General features: G+C 32.8%; 2 protein-coding genes across 2 annotated transcripts; one reads left to right on the top strand and one right to left on the bottom strand.

Annotated features, from left to right (window-relative positions):
- Positions 1-2,698: 2,698 nt before the first annotated feature.
- Positions 2,699-4,215, top strand: LOC107613392 (MLP-like protein 43). Its single transcript, XM_016315354.3, has 2 exons — positions 2,699-3,003; positions 3,655-4,215. Exons 1-2 carry the CDS (start codon positions 2,814-2,816, stop codon positions 3,924-3,926), a joined length of 462 nt encoding a protein of 153 aa, XP_016170840.1. The 5' UTR covers positions 2,699-2,813; the 3' UTR covers positions 3,927-4,215.
- Positions 4,216-19,216: 15,001 nt separating this feature from the next.
- Positions 19,217-21,016, bottom strand: LOC107614368 (MLP-like protein 43). The gene is made up of 2 exons (XM_016316579.3): positions 20,737-21,016; positions 19,217-19,774 (listed from the first exon to the last, which is right to left on the bottom strand). Exons 1-2 carry the CDS (start codon positions 20,924-20,926, stop codon positions 19,503-19,505), a joined length of 462 nt encoding a protein of 153 aa, XP_016172065.1. The 5' UTR covers positions 20,927-21,016; the 3' UTR covers positions 19,217-19,502.
- Positions 21,017-21,971: the final 955 nt, after the last annotated feature.

The following is a 21,971-nucleotide window of genomic DNA, read 5'->3' as shown; positions in this document are numbered from 1 at the left end:
ACCAAATCCGGGACAGTAACATTTACAGTCTCATCTCCAAGATTCTTGCCAAAATGAAAACTTGCCTTTTCAACATGTACTGGATTTTTTGAATTTGAGCTTTCTGGCTGCTTTGCTACATCGCTGATCACCTTGGCATTAGTTCCTCCTCCTGCATTGCTGTCAGTCTTGCACACCTTCATATCATGACCAAACTTGAGACAGGAGCCACAAATAAGGTGAAGACTTTCATATTCAACCTCATATTCAACGCCTTCAACAAGAATCTTCTTAGTCACTGGCAATCCTAAATCTATCTGAACACAGGCTCGAGCATATCGTCCTCTTTCAGCTAATTTTATTGCCAAATCAACCTTAACGGGAATGCCAACTGCAGCCGCAACACGGAGCATTGCATCTTCTTGGTAGCACCAAATTGGTAATCCGGAAATTCTAATCCACACTAAAGTTGCTCCAAAACAGTTTTCACTTGATCTAAACTCTTGATCCCAAGGCTTCACAGCCACATAATTTCCCTCGATCATCCACGGACCTCCTAAGATAACCTTTTCTCGCTCCTCAGCTACATCAAACTTCACGAGAAAGTAGTCAAATCCCACATCCAATAAATCAAAACCTCCCTTAATCCTCCATACCGTTCGGAGTTTATGAGACAATGCAGTGTAGCTATAATGTTTACCTAGCACCTTAATCACTATAGCATCCTTATAAGGTTCTGCCAAGCAATTCTTAGCTTCTTGGGTAAACGTGACACTCGATGGCAAGAGATCTCCTTGCTTCCCAGAAAATTACCGCAATGTTATCTCCCGATAAAGTTTCAACAAGTGAAAAAGCTTTAGCAATCTTGGAACCCACAACTTTATCCCTAAAAGAAACCTTCAAAGGCTTAGAAACCCCTCCCGAAATATGATCCTCCTTTTCCCCTGATGCAATCCCTCCCCCGCTCTCCCCCTTATCTCTTCCGCCGACATTATCGGCTGCCCCACCGTGTTTCACCCTCAAAGAAAACAAAAAGATTATTTTTTTTTTTTAGTTATGCTACGTGTACATTGAAATTAATCATCAAAGTCAGTCACTAGTATAAAATACATGCTAGAATATAAATACACATTGAAAATAAATTAAATCACACATGTATTTATATATAAATATATTAATGATTGATTTTAGTGACTAATTTTAATAATAATATTTTTAATTTTTTAATTTTTTATATTTTGTCAGGAGACAAAAAGTCTTATAAATTAGGATTAAAAAAAATGAGCTTAATTTGTTGGGCTTGGGCTTTAAATTTAGTCCAAGTGTTCAAATATAACACTAAATGTCTAAAAGTTTTTTGAATAGGTTTATAAATTATTTTTTTATTTTTAATTTATAAAAAAATATAATATTAATATTTGGTATAATTTTTAAAATTAAATTATAATTTTAAAAAAAATTATTTTTGTGTTTATGAAAAATTAAAAAATAATTCTTTTCATAATAAAAAATTTTTATTATTATTATTTTTAAAATAAGTATTTTTAAAATTAAAAAATTAAATATTAAATAATTTATTTATAAATGATTTTTAATATAAATATTTATTATTTAAATTATTTTTTTAAAAAAATTTAATTAAACTATTTATTTAAATTAGCCTTAATCTTAGGGTACATTATCATCTATGGGATTTATGGGAATTTGTATTTGGCAGTAAATAAGATATTTTCATCGGCGGCAGCTTTTTTCTCTCTCTCTCTCATAGCAGCACCGCTTCACCTCTCTTCTTGTTTCAGTTTTCTGATTTTTCTCCTCTTGACACCGTGTTCACTCTCATATCTGAGTTTTATTGTTATTAATTTTTTTTTGCTTAGGAAACCCAAAAGCAACTTTTTATATTTTAAAAATAGTTCAGTTTTTTATTTGGTCCGATTTAGAGATGGTAAAATTTAAATCGATTTAAATTAAATTTAAATAAAAAATTTAATCGCACTAATTCGAATTTGTTTATTGGATTTTATTTTTTACAAATTGCTAAATTGGATCGCATTTTAAATATATTTTTTTATAACCTATTTAATATAATTTAAACAGTATAATATGTTATAATATTATTATTTTATTATTATATTTATAATTATATTTATAATATGTTTAATTTATTATACATTTTTATATTATTTATATATTATTATTATTTAATAAATATTTTATTTTTAAAATGTTTTTATTTATTTATTTTAACTAATCTATAATTTATTTCTATTGTTATGTTATTGTTGGCTTTTTAAGATATTGTTGAAACTTGTTATGTCATTGTTGATTATTTAAAATTTGATATTAAAACTTATATGTATTAATTTTTGTTAATTTACAAAATCACAAATCCAATCTAATCCAAACATCTTGAAATTATATCGGATCGGACCAATTTTTTTTTAAATCATTCAATCCAAACTGCACTACAAATAAACGGATGAATTTTTACTCAAAATCTATTTAAACTGCAACGCAAATACCCCTAATCCAACCTACTAATTTCCGGTCGATTTTCCTGTTCTTGTCCGGTTTTTAAAGATCGATTTTTTTAATTTTTAATAAATCAATCTGTAATTTCTATTGGTTTACAATTTGACTGGTTCGACCGACAAAATCGAACCGAATTTCAAAACCTTACTTCCATATAGGTATAACTAGGTTTCTAAATTTCTATATAAGACACTACTAGGCATAAGGTTTTCCTCCATCAATACCTATCTATCTCTCTTGCTCTTTCTATATATAGCTTAGCTTGCCACCTGCTTTAATTATTTCTTAGCTTGCTTGGTGACATGGCACTAACTGGTAAGCTTAGTATTGAAATTGGAATTCATGCACCTGCTGCAAAGTTCTTCCATCTCATGACAAAGCAACTACACCATGTTCAAAACGTTTGTGAAAGGGTGCATGGTGCCAAGCTTCATGAAGGTGATGAATGGCACAGCGTTGGTGGTTCTGTTAAACACTGGACTTATGTCATAGGTAATAATTAAGCTTGTAAATAAATTGATTATTAGTCTCTTATCGTTTCAATTATTGTAGTACTATACCCTCAAAAATTTTTATTTGATGTTTATTCCTTCCCCCTCCCCCCTTTCTCAATCTAAAGGTTTGGTTGAAACGTTATTTTTTTTATTTTAAATTTTAATATCTACTACTTTTAAAATTTTGTGACAAAATAAAAAATAGTTAAAACAATAAAATCAATTCTATTTTATTTTTCACTTCTAATTTTTACCTTTTTATTCATCAAATATGATTAAAAAAATAAATAAAATGAAATGAAAATACAAATAAAGCATCTCTAGAAGAAAGGCCAAGATCAAAACAACTAAGATTAGCCGAAATCAAAACATAATGTACTTTAAAGAACCAAAAATAACATATTTAAACCCATTTTTTCATTGTAAATTATAATATGCATGCGTTTATGGTGATTACAGTGATTATATGCAAGTATTATTAAAATTAAAATTATATTTTTTTATATTTTAATAATATTTTTTAGTAATATTTTTTAAAAAAATTAAATAATAAAAAAGATTACTTTAATTTTAGCAACATTTTCTAAAATAATAAAACCACTATAATTAATATGCTTTTTTTCTTTTCTTTTGTTTCCCTTTACATCAGACGGTAAGGTTACTACATGTAAGGAGACCGTTGAGTCGATTGATGAGCAGAACCTTTCAGCAACATACAAACTGTTTGACGGAGATGTCGGTCAACATTATAAGGTGTTGAAGCTGAGCTTTCAAGTGAGTGATAAAGAGAATGGAGGTGCCACTGTTAAATGGACTACTGAATATGAGAAGATCAATAATGATGTTGAAGCTCCATATGGCTACATAGAATACCTTGACAAGTGCACCGTAGAAATGGATTCTCATCTTGTTAAGGCATGAGCCAGAACCATTAAAATGATAATTAAGGTGTATGTTTGTGGCTTGAAGTTAAAATGCTTATCTAAATTAATAATGAGTGTGACCTAATTAATATAATAAGGGTGTGTTTGCGTCATATGCTACGTTCACCCGTTGTTTCAAGGGATTGAACATGTGTAGGTATGTCATCATTAATGATTTCCTGTTGATGGCATTAATTATGTATGTCTTCTGTATGTCTTGGAAAGTGTATGTGTAATGCAAATAATTGAATGTGTATTTATATATATCACATGAATTTTCCGACTTATATCAATGGTCAAGGAAAACGGTATATTCTCTTGAAAGTCAAAATTTATATATATTTATCTTTATATAAAATTAATAATTAATAAATATTAGATGATAATTTAGTTAAATTTATTAAATTATCTAATAATTTTGATTATTAACTTCACAAAAATATAATTACATATAAAATTTTGACTGTAATCAAATATCAATAATTTGTTTTTATTTTAGAAAAAAATAAAATTTACTTTTTATTTTTAATATTCTCAAAAAGTTTTAAAAATGCATTTGAAGTTGAACATTTAATTTATATTAATTTTATCTTTAATATTTTTATAAATTTTATTTTTTTTGTCATTTTTTTATGATCAATTTGTGATCAATATTTTTTTTTCAAATTTATTCTCATCCCCATCTTCTTCTTCTCATGCCTCATCATCAATCAACAACATTAACATGGGCCACAACTCTCCACCCCTAATGCACCACCGGAAGAAGCTTCGGATCATATTTGATACACTAAGAAGCTTGTACTTCTCCACTTCCTCACAATGTGGGATGATGATGATGCATGAATGAATAAAGTACTACTATGCCTTATTTTTCTGCCTCTTTAACTAATTAGTTAATATTATTTGGGATCACTCACCAAATTCCTTTTCTTTCACGCAATTTGCCATACATTTGTTCCTTTAACCAGGTAGGACTGTGGGAGTGGTGAGATTTGGTAGTTGGAATAGTGTGGTAAGTGTGTTGTGGGGAGTTGACGGGTGGGTGGCAATAGTAAGGGTGGTGTGGTGGGTGCATGTTAGGGGAGAAAAGCGGAGAGAGGAGAATGATGAAGCAGCAGAAGATGATTGGGATGATGATGATGGGTTAGATAAAAGGGATAAATTTGGGAAAAAAAGAAAAAAGGTTGACTACAAGTTTATTGTTAAAAAATTAAGAGAAAAAGATAAAAAATTAAAAATTATTAAAAAAAAATGTTGAGTATTGTTGAATTTACAACGGATTTAACATTGCAAGTTAGCAGTAGGTTTACTAGTAAATTAGGCTTTTCGACAGTAAATTTGCCCGTAATAATTGAAGGAAAAAAGAAAAATTGACACGTTAATTACCGTTGAATTTAGAGTTAGATTTTTCGGACAGCAAATTTAATTAGTGCAACACTGCGTTTTATTCACTCGTTGATTTATTATTGGCGAATTTATCCGCCGATAAATCTGACATTAATCTTACCCTAAATTTGAACTAAGAATCCTCTCTCCCCTGATTTCGAATTACAGCCTCTTTCTCCTAACCCTCTCATCTCTCACTCTCGACTACAAGAAAAATGATGAGTACCGTCGAAAAAACGAATAAAATCTAACGGTACAATGGTTAACGTCGACTTTTTCGTCGGAATTTATCCGACGAAATAAACCTCGCCGGTAACATGTTACCGGAAAATTTTTGCGTCCAACGGAAGTAGCGATGGAATATTGGCAGTAAGAAAACGGAATCTGTTGAACATTACTGACAGTAATGTTAGCGCCATATCATACGTCTCCGCGCTATCTTACCGACGGATTAATCCAACGGATATGCCAACAGAATTTTTTTTAATTTTTTTAAATTGTTACTATTAGTATATTCCGACACCGACGGTAATTACAATAGTAGGCTTTTTCATTTTATTAATAATCTTTTTCTGTCCATCTATAATAATGTATTCTGATAATTAATAATTGAAATTGTGCTTTAAATTTGATGTGAAATATAAAACATATAAATTAAAACACAGAATGATGGTAATTGAAATATCTAAAACAATGGTAATTATATTATATTATTCTCAAAGTTTAGTAAAGAAATACATATCATAGAATAAACATTTACATTAACCCTATTCAGATTCTTCATCTTCTTCCTCTGGTTCACCATCCTCTTCTTTCGAGGTAATTCCTGATCATCAAACTCATCTTCCTCTTCTTCGTTAAGGACGTCTCAGGCAGCTCCCTCTGCAGCGGCCTATCGTCGGCTATCTCTCCTTCAGGTGAGCTTTGTGACGCAAATTCGCCCTCTCTTCTCTCACTCTCTCTCTAACCATCTCGTCTCTCCCTTAGCAATGTCTCTGGCTGCCTTTTACCCCGGCAGCCCCCTCTCGACGTCCGTCTCTCCTTCAGGTGAGCTTCGACGCAACTCCAGCAGCCACTGTAACTCCTTCCCCTCCGACTGCCGTTGCAACTCCTTCCCCGAGTTTCGTTTCTATTATGTTTTTGCAATTTAGGTTCTTAACCAAATCTCGTTATCAATTTTGTTTTGGTTAGCTTTAGTTTCATTAATTTGATTTTTAGTTAGTTAGCTTAGTTAGAGTTATTTTTTGTTTTAGTGGATTTAGGTAGTTAAGATAAGATTAGAATAAGTTACTAGGTTCTGAGACTGCCGGAAGTGTTTGGAACTTCTTAAGTTCTAATGAATATGCTACTAGAACTATTTGGTTAAATGCTTGATTGTGTTGAATGTTCATATTGATTATCGCTTGTTACTTCGTGATGCTTGTTCATAGTGATTATTGCTTGGATTTGGGCACTTAATTATTGTGGAATAGAACCTAAATTGTTTAAATGTTGATACTTCGCATATTTTAGGTAATTGATTTGGCATGCATTGAAATTGTTAAGTTGGACTGATTATTTGGCCTGTTACCATATTTTTAGAAAATTTTCAAGTTATATTGAACCATGCTTGCTATATGTACTTAATTTCAATTAATGTGTTTCTCTTACTAAGTTACATAGCACCTATGTGTTTTTCTAAGTTGCAGGTTGTGACATATTTTTGCTATTAATTATTTTTGTGACATATGTGTTTGCCAGTTTGCTCTTTGTAGATATGACGATCGACAAAGGTGTTACGAATCGACCTGGTAGTCGTGGTTGAGGGAGGGTGTCTACTAGTACCCCTAGGACTTCTTAGCCATCGCCCTTTACTCCAACTACCCCTGGGACATCACAGGCAATGGATGCGCAGGATCAGCCATTCATCATAATCCCTAACCCCAACTACGTGGCTCATTCTGCTGCGCCACCTCCGCCACTAGGAAGTCGTCCGATTGCTTCACTAGAGTGGACTCCTCCACCACCTCCATCCACTTAACATCCCACTATTTTGATGACTACACCTCCTCAAGCGATAGACACCGTGGTGCCATAATTCTCTCACGGATCCCATCCAGATGCCTCTCTATCATCTCCATACGGATGACCATTTTGTCTAATGATTTAACGGCGTGAGTACTATTTTAATTCTTTTATATGAAAACTAATTTGATATTTTTATTCAACATATGTGGTTGCTAATCTTAAATTTCCATTTTAGTTAGTTAATTTAATTTAGTTACATTCAATTTTATGATTTTAGTGGATTTATGGTTTTTCTCCAATTGGCCTATTAGGAAAAACTTCGTCACTCCATCTGCAAGCTTATTTCCCTCTCTAGGAAGAACCTATGTGAAGCCACAAGTAGGAACACCCTTTGCCAGATAAGAATATCTCGAAGAATCGGTTTCACCTCTACTACATAAGTCATTGATTTCACTGCTTGCACGAGAGGTAGATTATCCGACTTTATTTGCTACAATTTAAGATTTGTAGCTAAAATTAGCACGCTTCTCATTGCTTCTGCTTCTACAACAGAATAAGCTCTAATTCTCATTGATTCTCCTGTTAGCAGTCGACCTGAGTTATCCCGAATCACTATTGCAGTTGCTCCCTCTGCCTTAGATATTCTGTATACAGCATTTACGTTGGCCTTCAGCCAGTTCTCCGATGGAGGTCTTTAGGTAATACTCCTCCTACTTCTACTCTTATTCTGGTCTTATCTGAATTGTTCCCCTTTTTTTGCATTACTTCCTTGATTTTCTGATTCTAGAATTTTAGCTCTGTTGATGGTAGCACTAGGATTGGCTTGGTGTTTTGAAATATGGTCTTATTTCTCATTTTCCAAATTTTTCAACTTAGTACTCCAATTCTTCCAATTAGATCATCTGCCTCTTCCCTCCCTTCTCTTCTGATTTTTCTGCACATTTTAAGCAATCATTTTGCAAATGACTTGACTATCTCTGGTGTTGATAAGTACTGACTCTGTACACCAAACCACATTGTTCTGGTCCACGGGCATAAAAGAATAGCATGTTCCATGGTCTCTATCTCTTCCTTACAAATTCACTATTATTTTCGTTTTGAATAAGTTATTATAGACTGGTATTATATCTTGTGCGGCTTTCGACAAAAATATTCGTATCTTCGATGAAACGTGCATTTTCCAAATCTCCTTCCAAAGATTAGCTATATATGTGCTTGTCGAAGGTCCCTATTCTTCTCTGCCATATTTTTCCTTCTTTACCACATAATATCCCATCTTAATAGGCCCCCATCCTATCTGAATGGTCATATTAATCTGTCTTCACTCCTCAGTAAATTGATGGACATTTGCAGAGTTTTGTCACTTATGTTCCTTGGAAATAAGGCTCTTATTTTCTCTTGTTTCTACCCTTCTCCTTCGATGATCATCTCTTTTAACTCTGTTCACTTCTCTGCTCGTAAGGATTTTACCCATTCTTATAACCCAATTTTCCTTCCATATATTTACTTCTGAGCCCTTTCTAATACTCCATCTCCCACTTCTTCTCAAGAAATTCATGCCCTGAATAAGACTCCTCCATGTTCATAATGTCCCACTCCCGATATTTGCTTTCCAAAAGCTATTGTCCTCAAAATATATAGCTTTTAGAATTTTACCCATATTATGTTTGGATTTTCAATCACTCTCCATTTTTGCATGGCTAGATAGACTAAATTCTGACACTATAACTCCATAAAACCTAATCTGTCATCCATTTTGCTTTTGCAAACTTTGCTCTAGCTCTTCCAATGTATTTCATTCTATCTCTCAGAGTTTGTCTACCAAAATTTTACAATTTTTTATCCTATTCTTTGACAAAAGTATTTGGACAGTAAGACAATACTTTATACTCATAGCATAACTGGGTATGACATGAATTACTACTTTAATCAAGATCTCTTTTCCTACCTGATTAAGCAGTTGTTCTCTCCACCCTTCAATTTTGTTGTCTATCTTTTTTTCTTGCCATGCTAACGCTTTGTTTTTTTATCTTTCCCAATGCGCCGATAATTCGAGGTATTTCTCTGGATTTTTCCAAGCTTGCATGCCCATTATCTCTTCTATATTAATTCTCGTCTAAATAGATACCTGTTATCCAAACACTATGCTTGATTTTTCTAAATTTATCTTTTGTCCCGAGGCATCCGTGTATCTATTTAGAAAAAGATGCTTTGATATAATTCCTCTTCTTTAGCTTCCGCAAAAAGAATAGGCAATTATCTACAAACAGTAGATGAGTGATTGTTGGTACAGTTGGTGCAAGTTTGATGCCTAAAATTTGTCCTTCCCTTTGTGGTTCCTCCATAAGTATTGTGAAAATCTCTGCTGCCATTATGAAAAGGTATGGTGATAGCAGATCACCTTGTCTCAGACCTCTTTTGAGGCTTTATTCTTTTAGAGAGTTTACCATTTATTTTAAATTTGTAACTAGTACTTTTAAGAGAGTTTACCAAAGGGCAGTAATCAGATCCTTTCACTGAGAGGGCTGTAAGGGTCGCATTTTGATATAGTCTCCTCTAATCCCAGTTGACAAGAGCCCTATCAAGCTTTTCTCTTGTTACGAAGCCATTCCTAGGATTACTAAACGACATGAATTTTCCTCCTTTAAGATCAATGTCCATCAATCTATTACCATTCACGAAGTTCCTTAATTCTTCCACATGTTCTCTTGGCTTCAAATGTAGGCCCACTTTTTTTTCTTGATTTAAAATATCATTAAAATCTCCAATAAACAGTTGTGGTTCATTTTGATTTAGATTCTAAGCTGCTAAATCCCTCCATTGCTTCTTTCTTTGCCTAAACTTAGGATCTCCATACACAAAACATCAATCCCACTTATTTATATAATATAAGTCTTAATAAATTTATCACACCAAGAGTAAATTTTAAAATTCATATTTTTATTCCATAAAAGACTTAGACCTCCGGACAAGTCCCGGAGTTCTACGCAAAAGGATTTATCAAAACAGAGTTGTCATTTTAGTTTATTGATTTTACGCTCTTTAGCTCTTATTTCCATGAGGAAAACTATGGCTGGCTTGATTTTTTTGTAAAGATATTTTAATTTAGAACTTGTCATAGTTGCTGCCACACCACGACAATTCCAACTTACGATACTCATGGTTAGGATTGGGGCTTGTATGGACCCGCCTCCTCAGCCATTGCTCTACTGAAAACAACTTGCATTTCTCCCACAACCATGTCTTTTCCTGTTACCTCTTCTTTCTTGTTCTCTGTGTTGTCTTGAAGCAATTCATCTTCTTCCTCCCCTTTAGCTTTTATCATCAAAACATCATGTGTTCTTTTTTTTTTTTGATATTCAACTTGCTTATGACTTCCATTGCTAGCCTCTTTTCCCATTCAGCATACACTGTTTGTGTTTCCATTATCATAATTTTATCTTCATCCTCCTCTTCAGCTAGCTCCACAAAGTATGTACCTCCCTCTACTGCATTCTGTATGATTAAATTCTTCTCTTTCGCTATACCGTCTATCTCTTTTACCATTCTCCCATGTGCCCAAATTTTTCTACTATCTTTCTCATTAAATGCTATTGCCTTGCCTTTGTCTTGTTGTTCTAGTTTTCCTGCTGTATTTGTTATATTTTTAGCTCCAAAACAAACCTTAAGAATCTTTCCTATTGTTTTTGGGTCGTTGCAGCTTCTGTTATGTTGTATTGTCCTCTACAGTTCTTTTTTTTCCTTATCCTTTCTTGTATTTTGTTGATCCACTTCCATGAGGCATGATGGTTTAGATTTTTTGGATTTTTTAATTTTTGGTTAATACTTTTCTCTTTTTTCTGTTGTTTTCCTGTCCAATTCACAGCCACTATTCCCCCTCTATTGGCCCTGTTTTTTCTTTCTCTCTTGCCCCTGATCTTATTTAAATCTGTCATATTTTTTTTATATCTTCTTAGCCCTCTTATTATAATTTCCTTGATTTTCTGCCATCTCTAGTTAATTATGAAGGATTTTCTCTACGTGCTTTGTTGCTCTGAGTTTCTTTTGCCCTAACTGCTCCTGATTTTCTGCTGCTACTTTCTTTCCTTTTTCCTTCCTTTCCTCTTCTAGTTCTCTTCCTACTTCGCTGGCTACAGATTCCTGTAGTTCTTCCACTCTCTCATAATTGTTTTAAATGTCACGTGCCTCCGTCTCTTCATCCACCTCTTGTGATTTGTTTTGCTTCCATCTTCATCCCTCTCCTATGTTCAGAAATTTAGCTTGGTCTACTCCTAGCCCAGGAGTATATCTAGGTACCTCTAGATTCTACAAAGCCATGGCCATCTCTTCGTCGCATTCCTTCTTGCTATGCCCTATAACCCCACAATTCATACAGTAACTATCTTGAAAACGCTCATATTTAAAATGAACCCAGGTATTTGAAATGTTATCCCTTGCCATATAGAAACTTGTGGGTAAAGGCTTGGAAATATCCACAGTTATTCTCTCCCTTAGGAATGTTCTCATGAGCACATGGCTTCTCATTGAATTTTCCACATCTATAACAATCTCATCATGTCTCTAATGATTCTGCCAGTTTCCTTGTTCATGTTCTCCAAGGATAGCCCATGTATTTGAATCCAAAACTCCATGTATTCGTAATTGACCTCCAATACATGATGTGACCATAGTTAGAGATTCAGAAGGTGTCCTTTTATGCTTCATGGCCCCCCTTTCAAAATTTGCAAACCTCTCCATATGTCCTTGAAACTTATCATAATTTTGTTGTACTCCACTTCAAAGATGAAAACTCCTTCTTGGTTTTCCCAGATTTTCAGAATGACATTTTTGTTGCTTTTAAATAGGACTTCTTTGTTTGATATAATTTTTTTCTACTAAATTAATGTTGTGTACTTTATATATTTTTTTGGCTCTTTAGCTTGATAGTGATTGTTTTTCCTTCAATAGGCTTGTTCCAAAGTTGGGCATGCTTTATGACATCTTTGTGTAACTTCGTTTAGTACAGTGGCACTAGTGAATATATGGTTGTAATGTTTTATAGCTAGCGCGGTGAACTATTTTGTAGAAAAATAATGAAAATGGGATCAAAGATGTTAGGTTAAAAGGTGGAAATGAAATATGGTTAAGGTTTATATGATTTTGAATTTAAGTGTGTTTATGAAGTTGAAAATGTATGGATTGCTCCCTACTGAAGCTTCTCCCAATTGGAGTAACCCTGTAATGGTACTCTCCTGCAGAGAGAGAACTACTCTTCTCTAGAGAGAAAGTTACTTTGTGTTGGAAATCGAACTTTGATGTGGCTACATATGAGGCAAAAGGGTTTGCCACTCTTACACTGTCTCAACCTCAAACACATTATTTCATTTTTTTCCAAAGATAGTAGGTTATATTTCATTAATTATTGAAAAATAAAATACAAAGATGTCCAAAACAAGGACAGCATAATAAAAGGTGGCAATTTCCCAAAAATACTGCACTGAAGGTATTCATCCATCGGTGCGTGGTCGAAAAACGAAGAAAAATCTTGAAGAAGAAAGAATGATAAATCAAATTGAATGAAATTAAGAATTTGCCTCATGGAGAAGATGACCTAAAGTGGGAGTTATTTGGATTTCACGGAGCAACTTGACAGAGCTTGCTAAAATGGCAGACAGCATTGAAGTAGAACCTTCAAAAATCAACTAGTTGCGAGCTTTCCAGCAGTTCTAGCAAATGATGGCAAGCAATTGAGGATTACGGTCAGCATTCTTCAACGGGTTAAGCATCTCTGTTGATGCAGTCCACCATGTCCAAAAGTTATTAGGACTTTGAGGGGGAAGACAGTCATGAAGATAACTCTGAGACCATACATCTTTAATTCTAGAGCAATCGATCAAACAATGAATGACTGTTTCTGTTGCTTCATGACAGTAGGGGCATATTGGTGATATAGATGGGATGCACTAATGAATCTGAGCAAGCACCAAAAGCCGGCCATGGAGAGCTTTCCAGATAAATAGCTTAATTTTGTGAGGCAAGTTCAACTTCCATAGATTAATCCACGGCTTTTTCTGCTGCATATAATTAGGGCAAAGCTCCAGAGGCGAATGGTAAAATAAATAGCCAATTCTGTAACCTGAAGCTGTATCATATTGCTTGAATTTGTTCAAATCCTATTGCAATTTATCCCTACTCTGCTGAATTTTAACTGACAAAATCCTGTTTGCAACGTCTTGGGAAAATAATTCTTGAATGAGATTCTGATTCCAATTCCTTTCTTCAGTAAATAGATCTTTAACTCTTGGAACCAACTCAGAAATAGCCTATATATTTGGCATGTCAGAAATCATTAAAGGATACGGAGGAGGCAGCCAAAGATCCTCAAAGGTTCGGATATTCTCTCCAGTACTCACAGCCCAATTAAGACCTTTTTCAACAATCTTTCGGCCTTCCAGTATGCTCCTCCATCCCAAGAAGGTAAGACTCCAATTTCTGCTGTTATAGCATTACTATTGCTAAAGTATTTACCTCTTAGGATTTTGGATAATAGGGAAGTAGGCTGTGTTATGAGTCGCCAAAACTGTTTGCCTAAAAGCGCCAGATTTTGGATTCTGAGATCTTTAAATCCAAGGCCTCCTTCTCTTTGTGGGCGAGTCATAGTGTCCCAGCTAATTCAAGCCATCCGCCTTTCAGAACATTTTTGTCCCCACCAGAACTGAGAAAGTAGAGAGTGAATTTCCGAAATTAAACCATCAGGCAACTTGAAGTAAGACAATGTATAAATAGGAATAGCTTCTCCCACTGCCTTAGGCAATACGTGTCTACTACCTGACGATAGAAGATTGCGCTTCCACCCTTGAATTCTTTTCCGAACCTTCTCTTTGATCATACTAAAAGAAGCCTTTTTCAATTTAGAGACTGTAGAAGGCAAACCAAGGTATTTATTCTGAGCTCTAATATGATTAATATTCATAGAGTTAGCCAGTAGTGTACGAGTAGTGGAGGGAGTGTTGTGGCTAAAGAATATAGCAAATTTATTAAGATTTACCCTCTGGCCACTGATGCTTTTATAAGAATTCAATAAATACAGGATGTTTGAACATGTTTCACGATTAGCCTTACAGAATAAGATGGAATCATCAGCAAAGAGGAGGTGGTTGACCTTGGGACATCGCCTATGTATCTGAAGACCCTGAATTAGTCTATTTTGTTCTGCCTTGTGTAGTAAGAAGGAGAGACCTTCTGCATAGAAAAGAAAAAGATAGGGAGATAGAGGATCTCCTTGTCGAATACCTCTATTTAGTTTGAAAAAACCATAGGGTTGTCCTTCCACAATAACAGAATAAAAAACAGTTGTCACTAATTCTCAAATCCACATGATCCACCGGGAGTCAAAACCAAACATCTTCAATATAAACCAAAGAAAGTGCCATTCCACCCTGTCATATGCCTTACTCATATCTAATTTTAGCGCCATTTCATTTTTGAGTCCCCTTTTTTGTTTTTCAAGTAATGCATACACTCGTGAGTAATTAGGATATTATCAGAGATTAATCTGCCTTTAATAAAAGCACTATGCGTAGGGCTAATTAGTCTATTCATCATACCCTAAAATCTATGTACAAATACTTTAGAGATAATCTTGTAAAAGACTGAGAATAGGCTTATTAGTCTTACTTGAGTCATATCTTTAGCATCAGAAATCTTAGGAATAAGACAGATCTGAGTGTGGTTAAAACCCTTCAAAATTTTGTCCCCTGAAAAGAAGCTCTTAACTGCTCGAAATACATCACCACTGAGTATGTTCCAAAAGCTTTGAAAAAATTTTGGTGTCATACCATCATCTCCTGGAGCACTTTGAGGATGAATGCTAAATGTTGCACGTTTCACTTCCTCCATAGTCACTGGTCTTTAAAGTCTACGGTTCATGTGAGCTGTAACCTTAGGTTCAAAATAAGTAAATAGAGGTTCAGGATTCTCATGACAAGTGGAGGAAAATATGTTCCCAGCATTTGAAGTAGCCACTTCACCATCACTACCAGTTAGTTGCCAAATTTTATTCCTTCGAGTTCGATTTCTAAATTTCTGATGAAAGAAAGCTGTATTCTGATCGGCGGATTTGAGCCATTTGACTCTAGACTTATCTTTCCAATAAGATTCCTCATTTTGCAATGCTTTTTCAAGTTTGTCCTATATTTCTGAAATGATGTCGCCTCCATGAATTCCTGCTAAATGAAGTTCCTCTAATTCAGACTGTATTAAATCAATCTCCACCTTCGAATTAGATCTGTGTTCTTGCTGCCATCTGACAATCTTATGCCGACAACGCTTTATTTTTTGAGCTAGGATATACATGGTTGAACCATCAATCTGTTTGTGCCAAACCTCTTTAACAATCTACCTTATTTCATCATTGGAACACCATTTTTCTTGGAATTTGAATCGCCATTTAGATCTCTCAGTTCTCGAATTAGAGTCTAAGAGAAGAGGGGAGTGATCCGACCCTGATTCTGACAGTATAAGAACCATTGCATTGGGATAGAGTTGCTACCAATTAACTCCTACCAGGAATCGGTCCTGTCTTTCCTGTATCAACTCATCACCACTCCGTCTATTCGACCAAGTGAATGGTCTTCTGACCATACCAATATCAATCAGGGAATTATCATCAATAAAAATATTAAAGGTTTCAATAGAATAAGAAGATTTAGCACCCCCGCCTGCTTTCTCCAATTAATTAGAAATGGAATTAAAATCACCCATTAACACAACCTTACCATCGAACTGTTGGGTGACTGAAGTTAATTCAGCAAACTGAGCCATTCTATGTTGATCATTTGAACTGAAATAAACACCTAGAACACCATAGGGATCATTAGAACCAGCTGTCAGAACTGATGCCGCAATGAAGAATCTACCATGCTGTAAAATCTGAACAGTGCAACCATCCCTCCATGCCATTGCCAAACCCCTTCATAATCCATTCGGATCCACAATAAACCATTCCTTGAAACCACAAGATCTTAGTTTTCCTTCAACTTGTCGAGATTGATTTTTTGTTTCACAGATAAAACCAACCTCGGGAGAGTAGGATTTGCAAATCTCTTTAAGATTGTGGATTGTCAGGGGTCTCCCCAAACCCTGGCAATTCCACGAGAGCAGTTTCATATTTCTTTGGGTGCCACTTGAAGGCTGGCACCCTCCACCGTCATAGCATCAGAGACAATATCATTGAGACAAATTTTTTTTGAAATATCTTTAGTACCATTACCTCCACTCCTCCGTTTGAAACCTATCACAGATTTTCTAGTAAGTTGTTTCAGGTTTGGCTTTTTGTTCTCCTTTCTAAGCTTGGATATGACGTTGTTATTGTGTTGGACATTATTCATGGGATAGGATATCTCCAATAAAGCATTAGAAGAAGAATTAGTATCAGCAGCCGTACCTGTATTTTCTGATTCACCCTCATTTTCTACTCTAGAACCCGAATTGGCAGCAATTTTTTCATTATTCTGTTTTTTCTGATCATCTTGCACACTTAATTTTGAGAAACTATAAAAAAGCCAAGCAGGTGGAAATTTTTTCTTCGGTTGAGCTGGAATAATATCATCTCGAGGTTGGTTAGGATTGAAGGAAGCTCTCTTTTCAGTTAAACGCCTACTGACTTGATCTGCCTTAAGCCATTCACTAACTCTATCTTCCTTGATATTATTTTGGACAGAATCATCAATAAAAAATTGGCAATTCTTAGATTCATGTCACAATTTTGCACAATAAGTACAGAACACACCTATACGTTCATAGCGTACTCCAATTTTCAGCATTTTCTGATTAGGATCAAGCAATTTCAGTGTATTCCTCACTCTTTTATCATCGTTCAGTTCCACTTTAGCCTTCATTATGCGTGTATCTTTGCCTCTAACTTCAAATAGAGCAACATCTTCAATTTGATCAAGTCTCCCACCCAGTTTTTGGCCAACCTCAAGCGTTTTGTATTGTTCAGACAATCCCCAAAATTGTGCCCATAAAGGAAAAGAAGAGATGTGATTATCCCCCATGTTTATTGATTGCTTCCATCTGCGAACATGAATAACAAAACTCTTGAATAACCAAGGCAAACCCCTCTCAATTCGAGTCACATCAGAGTCATTCTAAAAGAAAAATTGAAACTGGTTCCTAGCTTTTTTGACTACTCTGAATCCTTCTGATTTATTCCATATTGCATAGAGAGCTCCTTCCATGGTACATACGGAAAAGATTCGATCTGAGAAAATCCTTTCGGATAGGCTCCGTGTACAGGCTTGAATTCCTTCGAAAACATTTTCATAAGCTAAAACGATCAAATCATCTTCCTAATCACTATCAATTATATGAGGATTTTTACTCTTTGATTTGTTGCTCATGGTATAAAAAAAATCAGAATTGGTATTTAATGATTCCAGAAAGAAATAAGATATATGGCATGAGTGAATTAAAAAATGGAATGAATTAAAAGAGGAATGAATTGGGAGAAAAAACAAAAATTAGAAAATTAAGTGGAAAAGAAATTAAGAGAAGAAAGTAGAAGAAGATGAAAAAAATTTTGATAAAGAAAAGATAAAGAAAGACATAACTATAAAGAACGCACAGTAAAATTCTAGCAGAACGTGAATAAACTCATAAGACGCTAGACCATAAGTACGTACTCCTGCATATAAACACATTATTTCATTTGCTTGTAAACTCTTTTGAAATGACATATTTGTAGGCCCGATAAAATAAGTAGGCCATGATTACCTCTTGAGCCATTAAACAATAAGGCAATGATTCATTGGCCGTAACACTCCCACTCATCCACTTGAGCTCTAATCCACCAAAGAATCATCCATGCATTTATAATAATTACTTCCGTAATGATGTTGTTATTCTTATTTTTTTGGTATAATGTCACTTTATAACTTTTTTTATATTGTATATAGTATACATTTATAAAAAAATATTATTATTAAAATAAAAATAACAATATCCATTCACTAATTACTTATGCTTATTATTAGCATTATATGATCTTATCTGATATCAATTCAAGCTATCTTGCCTTATATTTTTATAATTTTGTGAGTTTAATTTTGATATATTGACAATATAAAATATTTTATATAACTGTTTAATTATATTTATTTTTTTGAATAATTATTTATACAATCAATGATATTAATATTAATTTATATTAATATTGGAAAGCTTTTTAATGAATATGTTTCTAACTTTAAATAGATCGAAACATATAATCTATATTGATGCTAATTCATTCTTTTAATGAATATGTTTCTAACTTTAAATAGATCGATATTAATATTGGAAAGCTTTTTTTAGAGACAATATATAAAATCAGCCAAATTAAAGGAACCCATGATTCTAAATATAGTATACTTCAGATGTATAAATAATTAAATATGTGTAATTATATTCTATCCGTTATTTAATTTCTCTACATACAATTATGGTATTCATGTCAAACACTGTGACCAATTTTACTTTGTTGGCTATATAAACTTCTTTAAGGGTGAAACAGTAAGTCCAACATTTTTAATTTTTTTTTTTGAAAGTATAGGTAGACAATGAGAATATTAAATAATGTGAATAATGGATATGTCGGATGTCCAATTCAATAGGTATACAGATGATTATGTTCATTATTTTTAATTAGATGGTTATTTCTTTTGATTCGATTTATTCATGCACAGTTAATTATGACTGGATATTCAATTCACTAAGTGTACGCAGATAATTATTCTAATATTAAGATTTAGAAGATAAATTGGAAGTAGAATATTTTTTTTATTTTATTGAGTCAATTCTAAAATTCATTATTCTCATTGCTATCTAACAAAATCCTTATTTTTTTGTTCCAAAATAAAAAATCAAGCTACTGATACATGGTATAAATACACATTCAAATATTCAATTATTTGCATTACACACGCACTTTCCAAATTCCAAGACACACATACATAACTTAATGCCATCAACAAGAAATCATCAACAATGACATATATACCTACCCAAGTTCAATCCATTGAAACGATGGGTGAACGTAACATAATAAACACCCTTATTATAATAGTTCACACTCATTATTAATTAGGATAAGCATTATAACTTCAAGCCACAAATTAAACATACACCTTAATTATCATTTTAATGCATGAATGGTTGTAGCTCATGCCTTAACAAGATGAGAACCAATGTCTTTAGTACACTTGTCAAAGTATTCCATGTAGCCATATGGAGCTTCAACATCATCATTGATCTTCTCATAATCAATAGTCCATTTAACAGTGGCACCTCCATTCTCTTTATCACTCACTTGAAAGCTCAGCTTAAACACCTTATAATGTTGACTGACATCTCCGTCAAACAGTTTGTATGATGCTGAAAGGTTCTGCTCATCAATGGACTCAACGGTCTCCTTACATGTAGTAACCTTACCGTCTGATGTTTCAAAATAATAATAAAAAAATATTAATTAATTCAAATAATAAGATAAGAAAAATATAAAAATTAAATTGGGTTTGAATATGTTATTTTTAATTCCTTAAACATTCGATTAATCGTATTTGTTTTGACCTTGGCATTTCTTTCATTGCAACATGTTTTGTTTTAAGCCACGGTTTTTAATTACGGTATTTATAATCACGGTTTTTAATTATAATTTTGTAAAATAACTTTTTGTTCAAGAATTTTTAACAATTGTTTTCAACTGTAACATGCTTTTATTTTTATTTTTATTTTTATTTTTATTTTTGATATTCTTTTGTTTTAATCAAGATTTTATAAATAAAAAAGTAAAAATTAGAAGTGAAATTAAAAAATAGGATCGACTTTATTGTTTTTAACTATTTTTTTATTTTTTTACAAAATTAAAAAAAGTATAGTATATATTAAACTTTAGAGAGAAAGACAAATAGGTCCTTGATTTTTTGACTCGCAAATATTTATATCTTTGAGAATTTGAAAATACATTTAACTCTTTGACTTTTTTAAAATCTGTACATATCGATTCCTGAGTCTAATTTATTCTATTTTAAAAATTCTCTCACGTGTGCATCCGTATATCGGATAGGCCAGTACGACGGAAGTCATGTTTGATTTTTTTCATTAGGTATGTCAAATCCAAGTGAACAAAGGAATCAATGTGTTCAGGTTTTGAGAAAGTCAATGACTTAAATGTATTTTCAAATCATTAAAGATTTAAATGTTTGCTAGCTAAAAGATTAAGGACTTATTTGTCTTTTTTTATAAACTTAAACTTTAAAAATAAAAAGAATATCAAACACACCTTTGGGTTATGGAAAAAGAAAGGAAAGAAGGGAATAATAAACATGAAAGCAAAAAATGTGTAGTTACTACAATCATCAAAACGATAAGGGCCTAATCAATTTAAGCTTGATTACCTATAACATATGTCCAGTGTTTAACTGAACCACCAACACAGTGCCAATCGTCACCTTCATGCAGCTTGGTTTCATGCACTCTTTCACAAACGTTTTGAACATGGTCTAGTTGCTTTGTCATGAGATGGAAGAACTTTGCAGCAGGTGCATGGATTCCAATTTCACTACTAAGCTTACCAGTTAGTGCCATTATCACCAAGCAAGAAACAATTAAAGTAGGTGGCAAACTATATATAGAAAGAGTGAGAGAGAATGATAGATAGAGAATTAGAGATGGAGAAAAACCTTATGCCAAATAGTGCCTTATATAGAAACCTAGCAATACCTATATCCATGTTTTGAGTTTTTAACCAAACCATTTTAATTATTGGTTCAAATATTTTTGCGGTTCAAACGGTCTAATCGAAATTCAATTAGAATAAATGAATAATTAAATTATATAAAATAATATCTAAAATATAAAATTACATTCACACGAAAACCCAAATATGTCATAGTCCATAAATCCGTAACAATATTTGTATTTCATAAATAGTTTTTAATTAAAAAATTAATAATAAATTGATTTTCCACATTTTAATATTAGACGAATTAGCCTATGATAAAATAAAAAATAGAACTAACTAATTTCTAATATCTTTAAAAATTATAAAATTAATCCTATTAATTTAAAAATAATATTATTTAAAATATAAATGATCAAAGATTAATTAATCCATTTATGTAGTTAAAACATTAACATTGTTAAAGAAAAATATAACCATCTCTCGTATCGCAAAGGTGATTGAAAAATTTATTATACAAAGGAGATATTGAATGAGTTTGGTGTATAAAATTCTTTTCTTAAAATATATTTTATTATATATAATCTATAAAAAAAATATTTTGTTAAGTTCAAGAGAGTTGAACCATGACTTTTAATTTTAGTATAATATATATTTATTATTTTGATTAATTTTAAATTTATTATTATACTATGAATAACTTATAAAAAATCGGATTAATAAGCATGTTATTAATACTAGTTAGAATAAAATAATACTGACACAAAAGTACGCTAAGTACAATTACTTGATTGAAAAAGAAATCAATCTATCACAAAACTAACAAACATGTGCCCTACTATCTTCCCCTCTCTAAAATCACGATCTCTCTTCTCTCGTTTTTACTCTAAGTATGTGCATGTTGTGTTTTTTCTTTCTTTTATCTTGTTTTCTTGCATTTTTTCTTCGATT

The sequence above is a fragment of the Arachis ipaensis genome, chromosome B8 (assembly GCF_059453495.1).
Source record: "Arachis ipaensis isolate K30076 ecotype BB chromosome B8, ASM5945349v1, whole genome shotgun sequence".
Taxonomy (NCBI): domain Eukaryota; kingdom Viridiplantae; phylum Streptophyta; class Magnoliopsida; order Fabales; family Fabaceae; genus Arachis; species Arachis ipaensis.
This window is presented reverse-complemented; position numbering and strand designations above follow the sequence as displayed.